General features: G+C 36.3%; 3 protein-coding genes across 4 annotated transcripts in view; 2 read left to right on the top strand and 1 right to left on the bottom strand.

Moving 5' to 3' along the window:
- The window catches only part of LOC136852429 (uncharacterized), a 9104-nt gene extending 616 nt beyond the window's left edge, over nucleotides 1–8488 (top strand). The window contains exons 2-7 of the mRNA XM_067127056.1: nucleotides 4015–4098; nucleotides 4887–5207; nucleotides 5553–5786; nucleotides 6067–6372; nucleotides 6606–6711; nucleotides 7186–8488. Of these exons, the coding sequence (XP_066983157.1) occupies nucleotides 4029–4098; nucleotides 4887–5207; nucleotides 5553–5786; nucleotides 6067–6372; nucleotides 6606–6711; nucleotides 7186–7276 (1128 nt within the window). The 5' untranslated portion in view covers nucleotides 4015–4028 and the 3' untranslated portion in view covers nucleotides 7277–8488. The remainder of the gene's footprint in view (nucleotides 1–4014; nucleotides 4099–4886; nucleotides 5208–5552; nucleotides 5787–6066; nucleotides 6373–6605; nucleotides 6712–7185) is intronic.
- Nucleotides 1–25410, bottom strand: part of LOC136852431 (glutamate receptor ionotropic, delta-2-like) — a 53336-nt gene that overhangs the window by 26923 nt on the left and 1003 nt on the right. The gene's annotated exons all lie outside the window — the stretch shown is intronic.
- On the top strand, nucleotides 10693–24581 carry LOC136852430 (uncharacterized). Of its 2 annotated transcripts, none has more exons than XM_067127058.1 (10): nucleotides 10693–10866; nucleotides 14890–14977; nucleotides 16143–16463; nucleotides 17679–17924; nucleotides 18745–19047; nucleotides 20023–20340; nucleotides 20987–21223; nucleotides 21475–21777; nucleotides 22229–22328; nucleotides 22928–24581. In XM_067127058.1, the coding sequence occupies exons 2-10, from the start codon at nucleotides 14896–14898 to the stop codon at nucleotides 23040–23042; spliced, it is 2025 nt and encodes a 674-aa protein (XP_066983159.1). In that variant the 5' UTR covers nucleotides 10693–10866; nucleotides 14890–14895; the 3' UTR covers nucleotides 23043–24581. The 2 variants fall into 2 exon arrangements, with proteins under 2 accessions (XP_066983159.1, XP_066983158.1); XM_067127057.1 differs by having other exon boundaries at nucleotides 14887–14977.

Genomic DNA, 25410 nt, shown 5'->3' with positions numbered 1-25410 from the left:
CATAATAAGACTAAGTTCATAATAATAGGACGAAGTTCAATTTACAGTAAAATAGCACCTACAGGTTGAACTGAAAGAACTTTGTTGAACGTCATATTAAAACAAATCGTTTACGTATTTGCGGACAGAAATTACAATAATAATTTCAAAACAATAATATTACAAGAAACTGTATGGAGGATATATATTGGAATATCAAATTTAGACCAGAAGTTGAGCACTAGGACCTATTAGATCATTCTGCGCTGAAACGGAAATTGACAGTAAGAAGGTTTGAAAGGTGTAACAAGAGGAAAACCTCGCAGTTGCACTATGAATCAGTTGTTAGGAGAAGGTGAAAAGTAAGATGGAAGAAAGAGAAAATGAACGGAGGTACAGTAAAAGGAAAGAAAAAGGTTGCAGCTAGGGGCCGAAAGGACACTACAAAGAACCTTAAGTAATGCTCTATCAATCTTTATTGGCCAACAGTTGGAACCAATTAAACAACCTTTAAGATTAAAAGCAGAATTGTTTCACGTTGTCATCGAGGTTCTACAATCTTCGGATTAAGTTTCCTTTCATTATTTCCTAACCTTTTCATTCAGAAAGATCCTAAATAGCCTAGAGTTCACACTGAAACACTCTTTTCCTTCTCATTTACTTATTCATTTAGCTATCATTATTATTTTATTATTTTTAAACATACATTTTCTTTTTTAAATGATATTATACCAGCCCCAGGAAGCATAAACGTACCGACTTCAACAACAACAGACCAATATTCTTGGGTCACTGAGATGATACTCTTTAAGCTCTTAAATAATGGTCTCTTATCTACACACTGCAGCAGGTATGCTCACAGAAAGCAATTTTAATGTCCTGTATCATATATCATTCATAAATAGGTGACCAGCAGCAGCGAGATGAAGTTTTTCAGAAAACTACAATACATGACGTTCCGCAAGGCAGCCCGCTGGAACCCTTATCATTTTTAGTTTTACTATGTACGTAATGACCTTTTAGAGTTAATCTTTTCTCCGTAGTACAAATAAAGGCATCTGCTAAATTTAGCAAAGATCAATTTATCACCAGGTTGTCCTTCAGCAGAATACAAGATTAACGCCAGCATAGGCCGATCTTGTACCGTGTTCCTAAATACAAAAACTGGCATCAATGACACCAATGTTACTGACCAAAGAAGGTTGCCAGAGGAAAACAATTCCATAAGCAATGCAGCTCAAAGTGCCAAACTGAATTTATGTTTCAAATGTGGCAAGTTACATAAACTTCAGGAACATTAAACTAAATAAACTGTGAATCCAGTTGCGTCTTAGAATGAATACAAGCTGACAGTCGTTATACATACATACATACGTGTAAACATATTATATATATATATATATATATATATATATATATATATATATATATATATATATATATATATATATAGAGAGAGAGAGAGAGAGAGAGAGAGAGAGCGACTTATCTCAGTTCCCGTAAAAATGTCAAGAGGCAAACAATCCTTATCGATATTTATTATCACCAGAATGGACGTCACAGGAGAGTAACGAATCTAGGTCCTTGCATAAGGAGAAGAAGCCGTATCTTGAGACGCCCACAGTGAAAGATTAGAACGAGATAAGAGGAAGGAGAGACCTGTCATTCAGACGTGTAAGATAAAGGCCAACCGACTCTGCGTTCTTGGAAATTTGACTTATGCATAATTCGACGAAGCGTTGGCCTCGGATCTTTCATAGATAGTGACCCCCAAGGGATTTCAGGGGTTGTTAACTAGGACTAATATTTCTTGGGGGTCATTATCTTTATGATATTTACAGTCTTTTGTTTATGTTTTTACGGTGATCCCCAACGAGCTTCTACTAAACACGACGCAAAGGTGGATACATACCGGGTTAAAACCCTTGGGGTCACTATCTAGGAAAGATCCTAAAACTTTACAAAGAATGAAGAGAATACTTCAATACTAAAGACAGCGTTTTTTAGGCTTCATGATAAATGACCTATTTCGCTGAAAGAATATGATAATTGCACTTTCTAGTGTGAAATTTGCAATAAGAATATTACTGATAACAATTCTCAAATTCCTACCTCCGTTTTATAAAATTCTAGAAGAGAACCTTATCATAAATGTGTTAAGATCACCTATGATAAAATCATGTGGGAGCAATCCTTTAAAATCCATTGTGTTTCTGTAGACTTTAGCAGGAATCAGGTACTTGACAGATAGTGGAGAGAGAGAGAGAGAGAGAGAGAGAGAGAGAGAGAGAGAGAGAGAGAGAGAGAGAGAGACTGCCTACCTAGAGAAAGAAAGATAAAGATGGATTTTGACTAACCAGCTTAATCCTCCAACAAAATTTCTCAAGAGAGAGAGAGAGAGAGAGAGAGAGAGAGAGAGAGAGAGAGAGAGAGAGAGAGAGAGAGAGACTCAGCCTGTCTAGAGAAAGATGGAGTTTGACTAGCCAATCTAATCCTCCAACAAAATTTCTCAAGAGAGAGAGAGAGAGAGAGACTCAGTCTATAGAGAGAAAAATGGAATTTAATTAGTCAATTTAATCCTCCAGCAAAATTTCTCAAGAGAGAGAGAGAGAGAGAGAGAGAGAGAGAGAGAGAGAGAGAGAGAGAGAGAGAGAGAGAGAGAGAGACTCTACCCATCTAGATAAAAATGGATTTCAACTAGCCAATTTAATCCACCGGCAAAATTTCTAAAATCTGCAAAAGCTCTTTAGCCCCCAGTTTTTCATTCCTGTCAAATTATCTCGTCATGCAAATCTACTTTAAGATGCAGCATTACTTATCTTATCTCTTTCCGGCTTCGCAATATCGACCGGGTTTATTGCGAGTTTTAATTTGAAAGTTAAACCTCTCGGGGAACCGTGTTTAAGACTACTGACGAGTTGCAGCAGTCATTTACAGAAAACGTATAGACTAAAACCTTAATTTCTCACTAAATGCAGTAGTATCAGCGACAGTCCAAATCTGCCTCTTTTAGTTCTGATTATCAACATCATAATAATTTTTGTTAGATTATTATCATCATTTACAAACATCTCACAATCGCACGAGTCACTAAAATGGTAAAGAAATCTAGACTGAAGTGAGTATAAATATATATTATAAACATATATTTATACAATGACACCACTGAGGATTTCTTCACCATTATTATTATTATTTTTATTATTATTATTATTATTATTATTATTATTATTATTATTATTATTATTATTATTATTATTATTATTGACGCTTTCGAGCGAAGCCTGTTTGTTTTTCAGATCTGTTCTCAGAACAGTGTAAATATACATTAAAATATATATATTTACACAAACACCACTGAGGGTTTCCTCACCATTATTATTATTATTATTATTATTATTATTATTATTATTATTATTATTATTATTATTATTATTATTATTATTATCGAACGAAGCTAATTTGTTTTTCGGATCCATTTCCCAGAGAAATGTAAAAATATATTATAATATATATTTACACTGACAACACTGAGATCTATCACCATTATTTTTATTATTATTATTATTATTATTATTATTATTATTATTATTATTATTATTATTATTATTATTATTACCGAACGAAGCCTATTTCTTTTTCGGATCCATTTCCCAGAGAAATGTAAATACATATATACACTGACACCAAAGTGGAATTATTATTATTATTATTATTATTATTATTATTATTATTATTATTATTATTATTATTATTATTATTATTGAACAAAGCCTATTTGTCTTTCAGATCCATTTCCCAGAGAAATGTAAATATTTACTATAATATATTTTTACACTGACACCAAGGTGGGATTCTTCGCCATTATTACTATTATTATTTATTATTATTATCATTATTATTATTATTATTATTATTATTATTATTATTATTATTATTATTATTATTATTATTATCAGTGACAATTTTAAAACGAAGCCATTCGTTTTTCCAGATCCGTTTCCCAGAGTAACTAACTTTCCTCTTCTCTTCCAGGAAGATTTGTGGCAATGCTGATTAGGGGAATCTGCCTTCTGGCAACGGTTGCCTATGCAGTTTGCCAAGTGGCAACAGAAACTGGTAAGTAATCACCCAGACCAGTTTATTTATTGATTTATTTTTTTTATTTTTTAATAAATGAGATCTCCTCTTTTTATATTTCCCTTAACCTTCTCTTAATTCTTCTTACTGAACACCACATTCTTTGGAAGTTTGAATTTCAAGTCAATGGTTCCCGTGGTGGGCTTGTTCCATAAATAATAATAATAATAATAATAATAATAATAATAATAATAATAATAATAATAATAATAATAATAATAATAATAATAACATATTCATTGGAAGCTTGAATTTCAGTTCAATTGTCCATGTTATGGGCTTGCTCATTATGAATGGAGTTCATCTCCTGAAGAATGAATATAATAATAAAACTAATTCTCTCCAAAAGAAATGCTTTGAAAGAAGCGTATGGTCTCAGTTTCACGACTGTGAGGATTAACTGCCAACATGGTACATTGTCGCGTAGAGAACGTACCATTGAAAGTTGACGAAAACAGGAAGTTGAGAGCATTGAACGGTAAACAGGAACATGTTTACTAGTCTATATATAGCATACACACACTGCATATATATATATATATATATATATATATATATATATATATATATATATATATACTGTATATATATACATATATATATTTATATATAGTATATATATAAATATATTTATATATTATATAAATATATATATATAATAAATATATATATATATATATATATATATATATATATATATATATATATATTGTATATATAAATATATTGTGCTGAATTCAATTCCATCGACGTCTCCAACTTTCTAGACACAAAGTCCACCACGTCTCTGAACATCGTAGAGATAAGACAGGTGACGAGACAGGACGACCCCAGCGGGAAAACCCACAACCTCAGGGTGATTGTCTCGCCCTATGACCCTCTGCCCGGCATCGTCGAATGGAGCCTAGTCCTCAGGAGGAACGACCAGGTATCCACCACGTACGTGACAAAAGCCGATGGACAGGACCCCACATCGCAGACTGAGCTCATTTTCGAGGGGAACCTGGTCGAATCTGATTTCATAGGCCTCATTGCCAAGGATGCCACGGGTCTTGCTGGGAATTGTATGCTGGCTGTCCATATCAGAGGTGAGTAAGTCTAGGGAGGTGAAAGGTATTTTGATTCTCTATTTTTGCATTAAAAAAATAACACATAACTAAACCGACTGCCTGGGGGTTCTAATAATATAATGCAGTTCCAATGTAATCTCTAGCAAGTGCTGCAAACCGAATTTGGAACCATACCCATTTTTTATTTAAAATATACTTTATTTTTATTCATCACTTACTTTCTTACTTGTTTCGCCTTCATCCCCATACTGTCCCTCCATTCAGTGAAACTGCCCTGGAACGTTTATGTCCTCAAAACTTTTTCCACCAGAATGTGTGCTCTTCCTGCTCATTATAATAATAAAAGTTTTTACCTTCTGTAAGATCTGAAGTCAGATGTAGCGTGGGTAGGTGACTACAAGTCTGGCAAAGCTGCCTCTTTGAGAGTGACACCAGGAGAACTCGTGAAAGAAGTTAAGGTGGATCATCACTTGTGCGAGTACAGCCAAAGCCCCTGCTACTACATTACACCCAGTCCTCTGCCAACCAGCTTTGAGAGGTGTTACTATCCTATGCCCGAGTTTAAACTATGTGACGATAGAGTGATATCGTACAATGGTAGGTGAAATGTCACCGAATGATTGTTCAGTAACAATCTTTAGTTGATCTTGTAAATATGTACATTCCAGAGATTTTCATCTAAGATAAATCAAAGGCTACTTTGATATTGTATGAACTACACAGATCCAGAATGAGATAAATTCTTTTCTAAAACATTTTCAAAATGCATGAAATGTCCTTTACACTCTTTGAAATGACAAATTATTCAGGTTCTACACAGAGAAAACAATGTGACTATGCTGAATCACTCTAAACCACCAAATCTTCTCCCTTCCAGAGCCATCTTCCCTTCCTGCCATCTTCCTCAAAGACAATAAGTTCCTCGAGGTAGAGGTTCCTCACAAAGTAGGGGAGGTGCCCGTCATGGAGGTTGTAGCGTATGACCCACAAGACCACAAGCAAGTGTTCACCAATTTCCCATACCGATGCCCCTTTCCAATTGGATCTGAATGGAATGATATGGACACCATTCGGTGTAGAGTCGAGCTGACATTGCCTGGAAACTCGACAAACATGATGGTCCTTGTAGTGACCCTCGACGAGGATGGAGATGTTGTAGAATCTAGTCTCCAGTTTTATGGCGGTGAGTTTCATGACTGATGCTTTTGCATGCGAGCAAGTAGATAATAATTATAACAATACCAGTGATGAGAAGAGGCTGATACTCATTCATTATCTTAGAGTAAAATCATGACATTTCGTGAACAACTGGTCTCTTCCAGTGATCTTTTGCACAACCCGTCATTTAGTGATGATGGCTTTGTCCTCTTGACCGAACTATACTCTTATTATTTTTACATCGGGTTTTCTTTCCAGATTCCTCTCCTCTTCCACCAAGCAGCAACACAGGGGTCATTGTAGGCGCCATCTTCGGAACTCTCATTGGCTTATCTGTTGTTGTATTCATGATTATCTGCTGCATGTGAGTATACCCCTTAGTCAGGGGTTCACAACCATTATTTACCCATTACACTGTTTTCTACACCTCCTTTCTCTTATTACTTCTCATTGTTTATGCTTCCATAATTTCATTTTAGCCATCTTAACATTTTAATATATTTTATTTTAGTTAGAATATAAGAACTGATTCAAGATTATTAAAACCAAAAGAGAGAAAAGGACAGCTTCAGCCTGCCTTTGGTATGATTTTACTTAATTATTTTTTCTTGGTGCCCTCTGTCTGCACATTACCCCACAGACAAGACCAAATTAGCAGCCTGTGGGTAATTTACCCCAGGATGGGAACCCCTGCCTAAACCAAAATCTTTAGGTACAAGCATGATCTAATCAGTCGTCAAATATACTAATGCTAAGTTTAAAGTGAATGATATGATTACAGAGACAGTAATAAGCATTGGAAGCTCATGATTTTTATTCTGCCTTCCAACAATTACAGGAAGAAGAAAGACGAGAAGAGAGCAAAGACGGACAGAGGGGGCTCTGCAGTCTATAGAACAACCACCACCACAGACCCAGCAGAAGCATAAGAGGAAACAGCAAGTGAAAATAAGGGTGTGCCCACACTACTGTATAGTATATTAAAAACATGTCATAGGCAAATCAGAAACTCATCAAATACATGTTGTAAAAAGGTTGACAATAAGGCAACGACCATAAGTGAGAACGAATCTTCAGCATGTGCTGGATAATCAAGCGAAACACTGGTTAAGATTTCTGATGATAAGTTGCTGACTGATCTTCAACCTGTTTGTAATGTGTGTGATATGGTGCCAACGTGTGTTTATGACGTTTTCCTGTAGTGTGGGCGTACCTTTAAGGGTAAACTATTTGTATTTGACAATAGGGAGAACTCAAACTTTAAGATACTATAAAAAATATGAAAGGGACCATTAGAAAAGGCAAATTCAACTTCAAGAGAACTCCCATATTACTCCAAATATGTCCTGTTGTTGTTATGACTGAAATCTTCCCCCATCCCTAAACATTGTAACAAGAACTATCTTAACAGTGGTTCTCGACCTTTCTTGGCCCATGCACCCTTTCACCATATGTCAGAATGTCATTCCTCCCTCAAACTTTCCAAAATTGTCTGCCTCAAAAGCTGCATTCCAACAAAATACTAACACAAACACACAAGCTAGCAGAGAGAAAGCCCAGCATGACCTCTCAATAGTGCGGACTGATGCACACTGCGTTTTGTGTAGTCCTGGAGCCAGTTTGAGCCTGCCAAGCTGTGGTCACAATTAACCCTGAAACTCTGAAATTCCCCCCTAAGGGGGAATTTCTCCCTGCTTGAGAACCACTATTATTCTAGCAAGTTTCTTATTGCTGGTAGGATATTATCAGTCTAAAATCGTTCAAAATGTATTGATGTATTGCGGTAACTTCAAGCATGTTTATTAAAAAGAAAGTACCCTCAATTTTATTGCAATGTACTTGTAAATTTAGGTTTAAATACACTTTATTGTCCTTTCCTTTGTACATTTTTTCCTTGAAAAAATGTACAGGAGTCTGTGAAGAAGACTGTTAAACTGAAATAAGGTTACATTACCAAATACAACCTTGAATATGGGTACCAAAGGCACATGTTTTCTGCATTGTTAATCTTCATCATTAGGTTAGGTGTAGTTGTGCGGTTAACGGACACACTATATTATTTCAACTTCAGCAGAATTCTCCACGATTCTTTAATTACCAATATATTTTATATTTTTCTAATAAAATATTATGTAAACTGAGTCACTAGCATAATTCCTCCTACCATAGTCAAATTATCTAAAACTGGTACAGTACATTGGAAAAACAACTCAAGATTAAAACCTCAGAGATGATTCCTTCTCAGTCTCTACAAATGTTGATCAAAAGCTCTGTAGCCTAATTTACAACACATTTGGTGCACATCTAGCCAACAATTAAGTATGCTTCTCTCTTAAGTGGACTTTGTTTAAAGAACGTACTGACAAAGGTTAACTCTGACATAGCTTATCCACCACCAAATGGCAAAGTAACAATCTGGAATCTTATTTTATTCAGTGAAATACATCCAGTAATTTTAAATGATCACATTTAAGTGTAAACTACAGAGATCCTGCCTGAAGAAGTTTATTCCGGAAAATTACTGGATAACATGCCAGTAAAAGTTAAGATAGCAAATCAGGAACTCCTGGAAAGTATTTAAAAATTTTTAAATCTGGATGCTATGTGCAAACCCTTATAATATTTTAAATACAACCGTTCACCCAAATTCCTGTGAACATGTTTTCCGGGTCAATAACTTTCTAGGGTGTTGGAACTCTTTAGTTTAGTTTATGTAAATGCAACCTCCATTTGTATTCAGCTATTTAGCATTAGCCTGGGAATCGCATACAAATAAATTTCTAGTTGTTTAAACGTGATAGCATATACACATAGAACAATTTGTGACAACTGAACCAGTTTAGCTGAACTTTAAGGTACACAGCCTTTAATTACCTTTCCACCCAACAAGATTAGTTAGAGCGTGATTAAACACAGATTCCCTATGCTATTTAGGCCATGATCAAATGCCTAATAAAATAAAAGGTCACTTCCCCTCCAGCTACAATATTGACTAGATTGGTCCTATAAACGAAATAAATTAAACTCTTTGACCCCTAAAGCCTCAGAAACCAGTTGTTCAAAAACGAGAGAGCATGAGAGTTTATTTGAAAACAGAAGTTAACTGGCATAGAGTATAAGTCAGGTGATCCAGTGACCTACTTCTCCACAGCCAGGAAATTTATCCGTAGGCCTAAACATATCTAGTGGCTGAGCTGAGGACTGTATAAGCCAGAATGCCACAGAGACCTGGGGTTTTAACCAGATACATCGAGTAATACCAATTTTGATGGGTTTTGTGTGAAACTGATGTTACATTCTTCTAGTTTAACATCCTGTTCCATTAGTTTGCTTGACTTACAGTTACCCCTGGTGAGTGCTCAAATTGTGAATTCCACACACAAATCTTGGAAGAACTAATCTATTGACAATGAAAAATTAAATTTCAGTTTTGAAAGAAGTGAAATACACACCGTTAGGTCTAGGTTTCTTCAAAGCTTTCAAAAGAAAAAGAAAAATGGAAGTCCTTCGTGTATTCTTGAATTGATTCCCACATATTTGAATTCACATATTCCTTCGTCTAACACTTCCAGCCGTATGTAGATTTTTGGAATGGTAAAGTCTCAAAATTTCGTGCTACGGAAAAAAGTCCAATTCATATAATTATCCATTTTTAATTGTATAGTTTTCCACAAAAGGCGGAAAACTACAAGAGTAAAAAAGGAAAATAATATGACCGTGACTCTTTCCGTAGAACGAAATATGGAGACTTGACCATTCCAAAAATCAACGTTCGGCAGAAGTGTTTTATGATGGAATATATGAAATAAATGCCTGAATACTCGAAGGACTTCGATTTTTCTTTAAAACTGATAGATAATCGCTCCCCGCTAATCATATTCTTTTACATGGGTTAGGCACCAAAGTCTTAGTGAAGTCTAAGAATATTTTGTAAAATAATTTCGGCTTTAAATTAGTTCAAGTAGAATACAAGAATGTTACATAGGAGAAATAAAAGTGTTTGTGAATTAAGCTCGTTCCAAGAATAAGTATGAGAAAAATCTACTAAGAAAACTTCCTTCCAGGAAAAGATATCAAGCACAAAAGTCTCGTTCCTGAAATACCACGATTCACAAAACGTCCCTAGACCCAAGGCTCTAGAACTTGCCTAGACCTATGTCAGTGTTTTTAGTTTTTTTTTTTTTTATTCTAGACCATTCCTGTTTCAAGAGAGGACGCTCACATACAAAAAAAAAAAAAAAAATTCACACAGCCTTGACGACTCCTGCAGTCATTTTCGAATTTCAAACCGAATATGTGACTCAGTATCCTTATCAGAAACCGAGGCTCGTCCTTATCAGCCTAGCCACTATCACACAATAAGCGCTCAGTTGGGTGGCGAACGCCGGAACAACAGTGACACCATTGCCAACCCAATGTTATTTTAATCGACGGAGTGTTACTGCCTTTGAATCAGTTAACAGAGGACTAGGAAACTGTTTATTGGCCCAAGGGGAGACCCCGCTGAAAGAGACCGAGGGTAAGTAAAAAGCTGAGAAGTCATTTTGGTTTGAACACAAGGGCGGGGTTAGCCAGGGGAAGCCGGCGAGTGCTAGGAGACTAGTGGTCCGTATGCTTGCTTCCTTCGACGAAGGGCAGAAAAAGCATGGCCCTTCAATTTGGCGGTCAGGTTAGGGGAATCACGCGCGGAAATAGAAGTTGCTAGGATATCAATTATAATAAAACAAAGGAATGAAGGATATGTAAGTAAAAATACGAATTTTTAGTAAAAAAAAAAAAAAAAAAATAATGCTATGCGACACATCTCTGCACCAACTCATATCACTGACGTTTGTAATGCCACCCTGATACAATACGAGTAGGTAATATGTTTATGCTGGATAAAATTCGTAAATAAATACGACGTTTTTATGTATTAATTAAGACAGCTTCAGCTATGACGAGTGATTTAACCTCAGCTCAGTGTGAATAATTTCAATCCTTGAAACCTAGAAAACAATTTTCTAGGAAAAAATAGATACTAGAGTCAGGAGTTCCAATTTATAACTCAGGGTGATGAATACATCATCAACATGTAAGGTAGATTTGAGGTTATAAAAAAAAATCCACGTTACCAAATAAAAACTCCAAAAGATACCATCAATATATCATCTGCCTGGCAGGATTACAGAAACGGTGTCTGTGTTAAACAGGATAACAACCATCTATATATTAAGATAGACTATGCGCAACTGACAAACCAGATCAAAGACTGACAGAAGCATAAATAACATCAAGAATGTACAACGATGGCGGTCAGGTGTGTGTCCCCTTTTCCATCTTGCATTTAGTACTAAATACGAGCCCAGTGTGCTTTTATGGTCATTGAGGGAACTAAATAGTGATCTGTGCTCAGTAAGTATTAGCTTTTAGTGCCAAAGGGCAGTCAAGCGCCTTGGCAGGATGTAAGTTTTGTGGTACTACAGCTTACAAGAAATGTGCTGGTCTTGGTGTAAGGTCAAGTGGTGATAATTTACCAAATGTAAAATGGATGTGTGATGCGTTCGTTGATGACAGGGACGTGTTAAAAGTAGAAAAAGAAGTAGATTATTTTAAAAATAAGCAGGATTCCTTGAAAAGGCACTAAAAGCAGACAGGAAGCTGAGCATATTAGGCCTACTGTAAAGGTGGATGAGGAATTCAACATTTGACTCATCGAATTCATTATAATTATGCAAATGTGGTCAAGAACAGAAGTGCTTAGGAGAATCTCTTAACTGCTGAGTCTACATATAATGAGCTGAAAGAAAAAATGAAAAGCAATTGTAACTTTGAGAGGAAATCAACTTGCTGCCAGCTGATTTACACAAAAGAAAAAGTTGTAAGACTGGAACGGTAAACGTAACTGTAAAGAGCCAAAGTTAAGTTAAGTATACCTTAGTTTAACCAGACCACTGAGCTGATTAACAGCTCTCCTAGGGCTGGCCCGAAGGATTAGACTTATTTTACGTGGCTAAGAACCAACTGGTTACCTAGCAACGGGACCTACAGCTTATTGTGGAATCCAAACCACATTATAGCGAGAAATGAATTTCTATCACCAGAAATAAATTCCTCTAATTCTTCATTGGCCGGCCGGAGAATCGAACGCGGGCCTAGGAGAGTGCTAGCCGAGTACGATATCGACCCATCCAATGAGGAACTTATAAAGAGCCTAAGGAAGATTTCATGAGGAGCCTAACTTCAGGAAAGGAATATCTGTAGAAAGTCTAGAATACTGAGAGCAATATTTCAAGTATGTTTGATAAGCCAACTGCTGGGAACACTAGGCATTGCCTACAGAACTGTGATCCAGTTGTGATGACAGATAAGATAAGACTAGAGTGGTGGGACACATACTGTGAGAGACAGATACCACATCTATATCTGATTCTATTGTCAAGAGTACAGTCACATGGACCAGAAATGCCAAGCTAAAGAGACTCATTGAACAGGAGATTTTAACTGTACAATTAAAACATGTATAAATTGCACTAGAGTTCATAAGTCTACGTGAGTTTGATATTCATTCAATACATAAAATGAATATCAAGCATACAAGGAGACTGACAGGATTAGAAACAGAACTGACCATGAATACTGATTCTGAAATTATTGGAAAGAAAATTTGGTTCCATAAAAATCAAATTGTCGGTTGAAATTATGGTAATTCTATATATTAGCTACGCGCCTGTTTTTACCTTTTCAACTGGTTTTTTCTACACTTTTAGGGGTTCTGATACTGGCGGTGCATCTGTTTGTTGTCGGCCAAATGGAATGTCCCTTCGCCGTGTTTAGTACTGGCCCGGGGGCGGGGGCGGGGTACCCATACGTTAACAAATTATTGCACTTGCCGGACGGGATATGAACCGTTCGAAACAGACGTACCCGTGCTCTGTCTTGTGAAGATCGCGTATGGAAACCCCTTGTTGGATGGACTTCGGGGGTTAATTACAGGTTAATTAGACTCGAGCGCCAAAAATGAAAGGTAAATTCATAATTAGCAACCAAAAAACTGTAGAAAAAGTCAAGTTATAGTGCCGTCGGCGACGCGGAGCTACCCTATAGTTCTACCGAAATGATGAAGCTAAGACTGAATATTTGACTGTTGGAAAAACAGATGATCTTAGGAGGCTGGGAAGTTATTTTGAGCTTCAGAATCAGACGTATACAGATTATTTAAGGGAGCCATTAAAAGTTTTTCTTTAGTGACTGGAGGTACTCCAGAGAAAATGGGAATAAAGCATAGACTACAACGTATTGTTTTTGAGGTCCGCCCCTACAGAGAATCAAGTAAACAAGTAAACCATTAATGGACATTAATTGCTTTCAACATAAAATATAGGTTTTCTTTTTCGATGTGATTTGAATGATTTTGACTGAATACTTACTTCCCCGGCAAATGAGTATAAAAATGGGAATAAAGCAAAACTGTAATCAGTAAAACAGTTTATTGTTTTTGGGTCCTGACAAGTCGTAATTTTATTAACAGAGAATCATTAAACGGGGAAAGTAAATTCATTTGCGTCAAAATCATTCAAATCACATCATAAGACAAAGAAAACCTATATTTTATGTTAAAGCAATTAATGTCCATAAGTAAAATAATACCGAAATATCTAAATGAGAATTTCATAACAGTAATTTATTTCAAATTTGGCGATAAAGAAATCAAACCAAAGCACGTAATGGCAAATAGTGAAAACGTAATATGCTTTCCTTCTTAGATACTGCCCGTTAACTTTTTATGTAAACACCCCACTACGAAAAATCTGGATCACTAATAAATACATAGAAATTGACTAAAACTGACGTCATACAATACAGACATACTCCAACCGGACTTGGAAATCTGTATCAAAGACGACTATCTTTCTAATTACTTCATTATCAAAATATCTAACGCGATTCAAAACTGAAAACACGTCACTGCTTAGTGTAGAACTTACAGAGAATGTTTAGTCATCACGAAAGTGCACATACTCAAGAGATAACGCCAACAGATAAAGCATATCAGCGATGCGATCCCTTCATGCGCTTGTCAACACGTATTTCTTCATATCCGGAAATAGGCTCATTTTTTTTTTTTCTTTGGTGTTTTCTTAATTTCTCATCTAGTAGGCCTATTAATGTTTCATCTTTCTTCTTAGGTATCTAATTTTAGCTTAACTGATTTCCTTCCTAACCTAAACTAACCCCATTTCTTTCTGCCTTCTGGCGCGTTATTTTGGTAAATTTAACCGGTCTTATGCCAGCACGGTCTCTTGCTCTTCGGTAGCCCGTAAAGTTTTTGACTAATTAATCATCACAGAATATGAATATGTATGCATGCACATAAATTTTCATCAAATCATACAAGAGGAACTTAATATTCATTGAGTTTAGAAACTGAATTTTGAATTTCTTTCCTTCAAGCTCAAAGAACCCAATTTAACTTCATATCTATTAATGATTTCATAAACAAGTTATAACCTGAATCATAATCTAATTATAAACCTGATTTATTTTTCTTTCATTTCAGCAGAAAAAAATGGCAACAATGCTCCGGTTACTGCTCATCCTAGCTGCCACGGTGGCCTTAGCATCACCTGAACTACTGGCAAAAGCAGGCGGTAAGACACTTTATATATTGCTAATTTTCCCTTTTCCTGCCGAGAGCAGCCAATATGCAGTAAATGTTTTAGGCTGGCTGTCGAACTTCCCAGTTCCTGAGGTCCTTTATTCCTCACACCGTTGGACTGTGGAACAGCCTCCCAGAGGATGTTGAGCAACTGGAACTTCAGAAGTTCAAGCGAAGATGCAATGCATTATTGCACCATTACAATTCATCTTGTATTTTAATATTTTACTTATACTTTTATTTCTTTATGAATTTGTTAACTTGTCAAAATTTTCTAATAAGATCTCTTTCTGTATTTCCCATTACCTTCTGTTACTTCTTTCGAATGAACACCATATTCTCTGGAAGCTTGAATTTCAAGTCAATGGCCTCTGTGGGTTTGTTCCATAAGAACTGGTTTCAATAATAGTAATACTAATGTAAGTTTTTACGTTGTAAAAAAAAAGTAAACACACACTTCTAAGGATCAAATGGTTCCACACTTAAATCCTGGACAGATTCTATTGGTGAATTTGGATCTGTTGAAACTGAGAACAGTCTAATACAGTTTTCATTATTTATGTAAATTCAGACATTAAACTATTGTTCTAAGAAAAAAATATGTCAGAATGAGAGTATGGCTTGAAGCTTCTGGATGCTAAATGACTTGAAAAAGAGAGAGATAAGACATGACAATGGAATTACGAACCTTCATTGGTTTATAGTAGCTTAACTTTTATACTGTACACCATTTATTAGGGAACTCGGTTTCTCCTTGTTTGCAACACTGGTGAAGATCATATCCATTAGACTTTATCTGACGTATCCAAGGAGAATATTTATTAATTTTTCCAGCTGGCATAATGGAACTACCTAGCAGCTAATTCTACCGTTTATGATAATGTAACAACCTGTCGAATTACCTAAATTTTAAAAGTTACACTGAGGACCTCAAACTAGCTGCAACCAAAAGCCAGGAAAAAAATCATTCACTGAAAAGTTCACATAATATTTATGTTTATGAACACTGGTGTCTATTTACTATTTACTAAATACTGTAAGATAAAACTTTCGCTATTCGTTCTCAATGAAAACATTTTAGATCAGAACCATTTATCCAGATGGTAAAAAAAAAAAAAAAAAAAGTCGACTGTATCGAATAACATTTCCTTTCGCAGCGAATCTGGCGACCAGTTCGCTGAACATTGAAGAGATCACTCAGATCATGAATGACGACGACCCGTCTGGTCAGAACCACAGCATCCGCGTCACCATAGCAGACCACGACCCTCTGGACGACGTCGTGGAATGGAAACTGTTCCTGCATTCTAACGAAGAAGGGGCCGTCTCTTACAAGATCCCGGGAGATGGAGAAAACCCTTCCATCCAGACAGAATTCGTCTTCAATGGTAACCTCGTGACCTCAGACTCCTATCTGCTGCAGGCGAAGGATGCTTCAGAGGACATTGCCATGGATTTTAAGGTGGCACATATCACGGGTACGTCCTCGTTAGTGGTGGCAGTTGCTGCGTTTTCCTTGAAATTTCAAGGTGAACTTATGATTGTTACATAAACATCACCTAAAATGCATCATTTCCAGCGTAGGGAGATTTGTTAAATAGGAAGAGTTCTTCTTGTACGACTGGCTATCATACAAATTTCCTAAACGATTAAAAGTTTTAATCTTTATCAAGAATCCCTTTAAATTATTTATCAAAGAATCTTTCTAAATTCTTCCCTTTATCAAATAATCCATCTTGTACCACTGGCTATTATACAAATTTCCTAAACGATTAATAATTTTAATCTTTATCAAGAACCCTTCTAAATTCTCCCCTTTTCAAATAATCCATCTTGGACCACTGGCTATTATACAAATTTCCTAAACGATTAATAATTTTAATCTTTATCAAGAACCCTTCTAAATTCTCCCCTTTATCAAATAATCCATCTTGTACCACTGGCTACCATGCAAATTTCCCAAACGATTAAGCATTCTCGTCTCTATCAAAGAATCCCTCTAAATTCTTTATCAAAGAATCCCTCTAAATTCTTTATCAAAGAATCCTTCTAAATTCTTCCCTTCATCAAATAATCCTCCTTGTACCACTGGCTATCATACAGGTTTCCCAAATGATTAAGAATTCTCGTCTTTATCAAAGAATCCCTCTAAACTCTTTATCAAAGAATCCCTCTAAATTGTTTATCAAAGAATCCTTCTAAATTCTTCCCTTTATCAAATAATCCACCTTGCACCACTGGCTATCATTCAAATTTCCCAAATGATTTAGAATTCTCGTCTTTATCAAAGAATCCTTCTAAATTCTTTATCAAAGAATCCTTCTAAATTCTTCCCTTTATCAAATAATCCTCCTTGTACCACTGGCTATCATGCAAATTTCCCAAATGATCAAGAATTCTCGTCTTTATCAAAGAATCCCTCTAAGTTCTTTATCAAAGAATCCTTCTAAATTTTTTTCTTTATCAAGTAATCCATCTTGTAACACTGGCTATCATACAAGTTTACAAAAAAAAAAAAAAAATTAAGAATTCCCCTCTCTATCAAAGGATCTTTCTTTTACCACTGGCTATCACGCAAATTTCCTAAATGATTAATAATTCTCTTCCTTATCAAAGAATCCTTCTTGTGCCACTGGCTATCATAGAAGCTTCCTAAATGATAAAAAAAATTCCCTTCTTTATCAAAATCACAGATCTGGAGACAAGCTTAGCCTGGGTTGGGGGGGAAAGGTCCTTGCCCACTTCCTCATTAAGGATATGGACCAGCGAGCAAGTGGGAAACATCACTGTAGATGGCAACGTCTGCACATACGATGACAACCCTTGCTACATAATAGCCCCAGAGACGAAGGTTTCCCATATCAAGAGATGTGTCAATATTTCCGTGTCATCTGATCAGGTGATGAGGCAGTGCGATGAAAGGGTTACGTTGTACAAGGGTAAGGTTTCCTATATTATGTTAACTTTGTTCCAACGTATCAGTGTTAAAGCATTGAAAATTATTACCACACGAGCTTGCTGGCGTGTGCTACGCTGCGCTGGAACCCGGCGCTGTCCGTCATGTCTCCCCTACCCTCCCAATCTCCTACCTACCACGCCCCCATCTGGGAGGGACAAACAGGTTTACAGGAGGAGGGTGGATGTGTCATGTCTCCCCTACCTTCCCAATCCCCTATCTACCCCGCCCCCACTTGTTTGTTACAGACATGAAATACTGCCTTGATTGAAGCACAAATAAATTGAGAATATGAGTGTAAAGACCGGTTATGAATATTTCCATCTGCCGCCGTTTCTAATTTAAACTCCCCTTCTCAACAGAAATAGGAGAATCACTGCCAATTTACGATTCTAATTTATAATCCCAGTCTCACCAGAAACAGGAGAATCCCTGCCAATTGCCGTTTCTAATTTACAATTTCCTTAACAGAAATAGGAGAATCATTACCAGTTACCGTTTATAAATGACAATCCCATTCTCAATAGAAACAGGAGATTCATTAAAAATTGCCGTTTCTAATTTATAATCCGCTTAACAAAAATAGGAGAATCACTATCAATTGCCATTCTAATTTAAAACCCCCTTCTCAACAGAAATATGAGAATCACTACCAATTAACGTTTCTAATTCATAATCCAATTCTCAACAGGCATGGGAGACTCAATACTAATTACCATTTCTAATTCAAAACCCCCTTCTCAACAGAAATACGAGAATCACTACCAATTACCGTTTCTAATTCATAATCCCCTCCTCAATAGAAATGGGAGAATCACTACCAATCGACCTTCAAGAAGACGGAGCCCTCACAGTTGAGTTTACATACCCAGGGGAACACTTCTCAGTGGAAGTGGTGACCTATGACCCTCTGAACAAGACAAACGTGTTCTCAGAGTACCCTTACAAGTGCAGATTCCCAATCGGCCAGATCAGGAAAGAAGGTGACAAGACAGTGTGCCGTCATACCCTCACCCTGCCCGAGGAGCAAAAGGAAATGATGGTCCTCATTGTGGTTATTGATGACGAGCATCGTGTGAAGAGGTCGGCTCTCCAATACTTTGACAGTAAGTAATGTAATGATCAGAGGGAACATGTGCCAAGCTTGAAACTCTCTTGTTCTGATTGCCAAAATGAGCTACATCTGCTACCTTTGTTCAGTGAAGAATAGTTTGGTCAGTTGTGTAGAGATTCTCTGATTAATTTAGAGTGATTCATTACATATTACCAATTTCAAATACACAGTAAATGAAAAGCATGAATTGGCATACTGACATTTGATTGACAGTAAGTGATGTAATGATCAGAGGGGACATGTGCCAAGCTTGAAACTCTCTTGTTCTGATTGTCAAAATGAGCTATGTCTGCTACCCTTGTTCAGTGAAGAGTAATTTGGTCAGTTTGCGTGGAGATCCTCTGATTAATTTAGAAAGTGATACATTACATATTACTAATCCCAAATACACAGTATATGGAAATTATGAAGTGGCATACTAACATTTGGAACCGTGGGGTTCTGAAGTTTTGTTTACAGTCTGAGAATATAATCCATTTATGTTTGTTAAGCTCCTTACATGTGCAAACGTGCAAACAACATAGATACCACGTTCAAATGTTTACCTAATAGGATGTAATACAGTAACAGAGACTCATAAACCTTTCTCAGTACTTATACACTGTCTAATTTAGTTTGGGAAATGCATCACACATGGCACAGTATGCAAGATATAAGTAAACACTTGAATGAGTTATTACAATGGCTATTCTAGCCCAACGGCTGCACCTCATCAAAAGGTGATATCAAAACATCGTTCCAAAAGATTCCTGATATCTGAACCATATTCAATCATTATCCACTAATAACACTGCATACTATTGGCACTATTTTCTACATTCATTCAGATAAGGATGGTGGTAGCCTTCTAAGTCCAGAAACTATATTGTCCGAAATTCACTTCCCGGAACAGTAAATTATAAGTGAGCGAGTGAAACAATTCTAACCTCCCAAGTACTGAAGACCTCTCTCTACCTTCCCCTCACAGAAAAGGCACAGTCTAAGCTCAGCATCGAGAAGGTAAGCCGAGTCTTGAGAGAAGACGATCCCACGGGCGAGAAGCACAACATCAGGGTCACGTTCAGCCACCAGTCTCTCCCCTTCGTCGCGAAATGGAAGCTGACTCTTCACAAGAACTTCAGGGACCTCATCACCTACACAACAGACGCCGACGGGAGCAACCCGTCCACTCAGACAGAAGTGATCTTCGAGGGGAAGCTGCTGGAGTCTGATGCTATTGCACTCCAGGCCTGGAATGCCGATGGCAAGATGCTTGTCATCGATTTGCTCACAGTACATATTCCAGGTAAAGTGTCTGATTTAGGCCAGAGACATTGTTGTGCTTTGATAGCTTTCTTTTCATAAGGGCAGTAACAGAAACTTCTGACTGGCAATGCTGAGCTTGCATGAAAGAAATAAGATTTACACCACAAGAAGGGCAGTATTGAAGCAGTTTTTCTTCTTAATATTTAAGGGTGGTAATGAAAAACTTTAATTGGCAATATCTGGAATGAAGTTCACAGTTTCTTTTTATCATTGCAGTTATTAGAGGCATACAGAACTCTAATTTGGTCAGTGAAATATTAGCCTAAACAAATATGAAAAGTCCCAAGGAATACGACAAAGATAAACGATAAAGATTATGCTAAAGATATCTTAGAAATATATCCGGCATGATCAATTTCAATTAATGAAAGACTATAATTATTCTTATATTTCATATCTTTGTACCCCTTTTTTATACACATCAAACCTACTTTTTCCCCCTCATGAATGAAAGAGAAATTAAAAGACCTGATTATTCTGAAAAGCTGTCACTTGGTCTGTGCACCTTCATAAAAACAAAACTGTCTACAAGTTTAAGTATCCATACATTTCTTCTCTTTAGCCTAATCCCTAGTCAGGGTTGCTGGTTTTAATTATCCATGAATCTCTCCACATTACGCAAACAGAAATCAAGTCGCAAGTGACGTGGGTCGGAGAAGAGAAAGAAAAATCCCTCCGAGCGACGACAAATGACAACTTCCCTGAAATTCACGTGGGAGACGAGGTCTGCACCAAAAGAACAAGTCCCTGTTACTACATTACCCCTTCAGCAAAATATTCCTCAGCAGAAAGATGCTCCACCAAATACTTGCAACAAGACAGAGTCCTGCAGCTGTGTGATGAGAGAGTGACCGAAATTCCAGGTATAGATGTTTGCTAGCTTACTGCATGTTTTAAGAGCCCGCTTTGACCTAGTTGAGAACATATCTCTAGCAATTTAAACTGGTAATCGAGTCTGTCCATAAACTGTGTTCGTATCTTACATAGAATGAAGTTGACTGTACTATGTCAATATTATGCCTCATTTCAATTTAACCGTCTCCATTTTCCAATTTTCTGACCCTACCAAAGTATGACAATTTAAAAGAGAAATTTCCTCACCAAATAATTCCAGAAATCAGCCCAGAGCCATCAGTATCCGTTACAGAAGATGGCAAGATCTCTGTACAATTGAAGCTCGCAGACAAGGAGGAGTTTCAAGTTGAAGTATTGGCGTATACCTCTGACGACCACAGCCTAGTCTCCTCTAAGGAAGACCACAGCTGTCTGATTGCAACTGGGGTGGAATCGCGCGAAGAAGATACAGTGACCTGTCTTCACAGAGTTTCCTTGCCAGAAGGGAAGATAGATATCACTGTGCTCATTGTGAAAACAGACAAGGAGGGGAATGCAATTGCATCAAGTCTAGTGCATCATGGTAAAGTAACATATAATCTAAATTGCAGTCCATACGGCATCTTAAAGATTCAAGTAAATAAGTCTTCAGGTGGCGAGACTCCTTGGTCTTACAGCTGCTGTTGAAATGGACTGCCTATGAATATTGAAACAACACTATATCATATTAATAGTACTGACTAACCTCTTACTTTCAGAAGCTTCATTTTACCTACTTGTGTACTTTACCCTATCTTCCCATGAGAGGTCAAATAATATACATATATATTATTAACTATAAATGCATCACATGCAAAGCCACTATTAAAAAGGCTTTAACAATTTCCCAAATTTCCTTACACACAAATGTCTACATTCCAATTTACTGCTGACAAAAGAAAAAATTCAGCTCACATCTGAGCAGCTAGACTACCACAGCACTCACTTTCTATAACTCTTAATACTTGCTCTCTTTCTCTCACCCTCTCAATCAGGTGGTAATCCTGACGCCAATGAGAATGTGGGAATCATCATCGGAGCAGTTGTTGGTGCCATAATAGGAGTGGCACTGGTAGCTGTCCTGATCATATACTGGTGAGTTTTGCCCCTAAATAATGCTCTTTCCAGCCAGTAAGCATTCACAGATATTCCTGTAAGCACTAGCAGTTGCAAACGGCTTCCTTTTGAATAATGTATGTCCATATGAGACTATAAAAGGACATGGAAATTATAAATCCACTTATATAACAACCAATATTGTGGAGATAGTTATCAGAAAATAGGAAAATAAGTTTGTTATAATTCTCAGCTTTTCAATGATTCATAGTTTTCCATCTGCTTCTATTGCATACAGTACCACCTAGAGGAAAAGCCTGAAGTATACTTCATGCGTGCATAGCCAAATAATTCCCGAAAATGGGGAGATTTCTTATCATTGCACTTCATAAGCTTTCACTGTTTCCCAAGCCTTTTCTATTCCTCATTCTCCTACTGATTTCATCTGTATGGAGCTCACCGTTAAGAAGAAGCTCTTGGTCCATTTTCATAACAGCCTAAACCTTAAGCCTTCAAATTAGAATATTTCACTCTTCTGTTTCTACGTATCAGTAAGAACTGCACCTGAGAAACCGCTGCCACGCAATTTTAACACAGAAACGTCAGCGATTAACCCTTTGCTTCCTATGGCCTTACAGTATGAGGAAGAAGGAGCCAGCGACCGCCAGTCAGTCAACATCTTACAAATACAGTGAAGCTAAACAAGAGGATAAGGGAGAAGGTGCCACCACCAACGCCACTGAGGAGCCCTGATTCGGAAGAATGAAACAGATTTATAAGGGACAACGCTGACTTGCGTGACCGTGTGACTCATCCAGCTGATGCTACTTTGGACAGCCTGTAACAATATATATATATATATATATATATATATATATATATATATATATATATATATATATATATATATATATATATATATATATATATATATATATATATTATACATATATATACATATACATATGTGTATATACTGTATATGTATATAATTACACATATACTGTATATGTTTATTTATGATACAGATTTAAAGAAAAAACAACTCATAGCTTGAAAAATCTTGCCCCCAACCCCCTCCCAAATATCAATTTAGAGGGGTTAAATACCATGAAATGATTATAATCATAAGAGAGAAGGGTTGATTTAATTTGCAGGTTCGTAATTTATGAGTTAAATGTATTGTCCTATACAATGTATGAAATGTATTCTGAAAAACTTTTATTGTGTGTGAATCTAGCCGGGATTTATTTAATAAATTTATCAAGGTAGCTATCTTACGCTTCTTGTATCTGTTAAGAACAGGGGCTGAACTACAATTTCAATCATTTTTAAAAATCTGTGAAGCATCTATAAAAATTAACAAACAACACGTAGAAGAGAAAACCTTTAAAAAAAAAAAAAAGACATTTCGAGTTAGTTTATGAAAAAAAAGGACCTTTGGTATTAAGTCAAAGGATCAGTGATGTGTTTTTTTTTTCAATTATTCATGATTTTTTTTTAGCTTGTAATGTACATGTTTTTTATATATATGTCGTCTGATACATAGCATAAACTTTATCTTTCTGTTCGTACCTATGTACGCGTGTCACGTAGATTTTCAGTGTTAATTATGTACCTTAAATGTTCTGGAAGCACTTTCGTGTTATTTTAATAAGTGATCTCTTCTTTTGTATTTCCAATCGCCTTCTGTTACTTCTTCCTAATGAACACCATATTGTTTGAAAGCTTGAATTTCAAGTCAGTGGCCCGTGTGGAGGGCTTGTTCCGTATGAATAGGGTTCATCTTCTGATTAATGAAAATAGTAATAAGTTTTTAACTTCGAGTCAGTTATTAAAAGTGGAACTGTTTTTGTGAGACGAATTGCCTATTTTGATAATGTATCTAAGCTTCAGTGCCTTGCTAGAATTAAAATAATCATTTCGCAACATATAGTTACTTCTGTTAATGAGAAATACATATAAATATGCATAAACATATAATATATTCCTTGGTGTATTGCAAGGAGCATGGGCCATATTAATATCTCCAAAAATGTACTTATCTGGCAAATCTCTTTTTCATAACTACATTTTACCGATTTGTGAAACTCTTAGTAAAGAGCAAGAATAGGCCTAACCCATTAAAAGCAAAAGTAAGTTTTCTATTGTACTTTTGATATCTTAGTGCTCGATGGGCTTCCAAAACATTTCAGATGAACAGGCCTACGTTGCATGAATAGGCCTATGTTGCACAGTTGACGGACCTTCGTGTGTCTTACAGCATTTTTAATAAAATAGAAATTAATCTCATCTCATTTGTATCTGTTCTAGCGTCCTAAATTGTTAATTGTTAATATCGATTTTTATTCATTGGATATTTCTTTTTATTGTCAATTACAGTTAGTGTGTGTATGTGTGTGTGTGTGTGTGTGCGTGCGTGTGTTACACTGGATAATTCCTGAGGCAGATAACAGGAAATGCTGAAACCACAAAAATATATTAAAATATTCAGTTAATATATCATGCAAAGTCCCCTCTGGTTCAGTAACTATCAGTTTATGGGAAAAATGGGAGAGGTGTTTAGTACCAGCCCCTTGGGGATGAACGCAAAAACACAAACACAAGACTGTAAATATCACAATCACAAACAAAAGGCATAAACTTAAACAAAAAGAAAAAAAAAACATGAGCAAAATGCAATATAAATATTACGATCATCGACTAGCGGGAACCAAACCGCGGTAGTAATCTTCAGTTTTACCATAAACATATCACCTATACATCCATATCACCTATACATCCAACTAAAATTATATAAAACACTGACGATCGTCACACCGACAGTAAACTATCTGAGATATCAATTCATATTTCGTCTAGGTGGCATAATTGACAAACGTTACGTCATAACGTTTAAGTTCGTTTGTTTTTATATAAAAGAAAACGGAATAAATATACGTAAAAGAAAATTATGTTAACTTGATGACTAAAGTAAAATGCGTAGCATTCAACAAGCTTTAAGGTAATCATTTTGCTTCAAGAGACGGGTGTTTCTACATGACTTATCATTTAATAAAAGTAAAAACTGCAGAGGAGTAATGCGCGCTATTTCTGCGAACCGCTAATCGAGAATACGGCA

Source organism: Macrobrachium rosenbergii, chromosome 25, assembly GCF_040412425.1.
Source record: "Macrobrachium rosenbergii isolate ZJJX-2024 chromosome 25, ASM4041242v1, whole genome shotgun sequence".
Classification (NCBI taxonomy): domain Eukaryota; kingdom Metazoa; phylum Arthropoda; class Malacostraca; order Decapoda; family Palaemonidae; genus Macrobrachium; species Macrobrachium rosenbergii.
The sequence above is the reverse complement of the archived record's forward strand: the minus strand, read 5'-3'. Positions and strand labels throughout refer to the sequence as shown.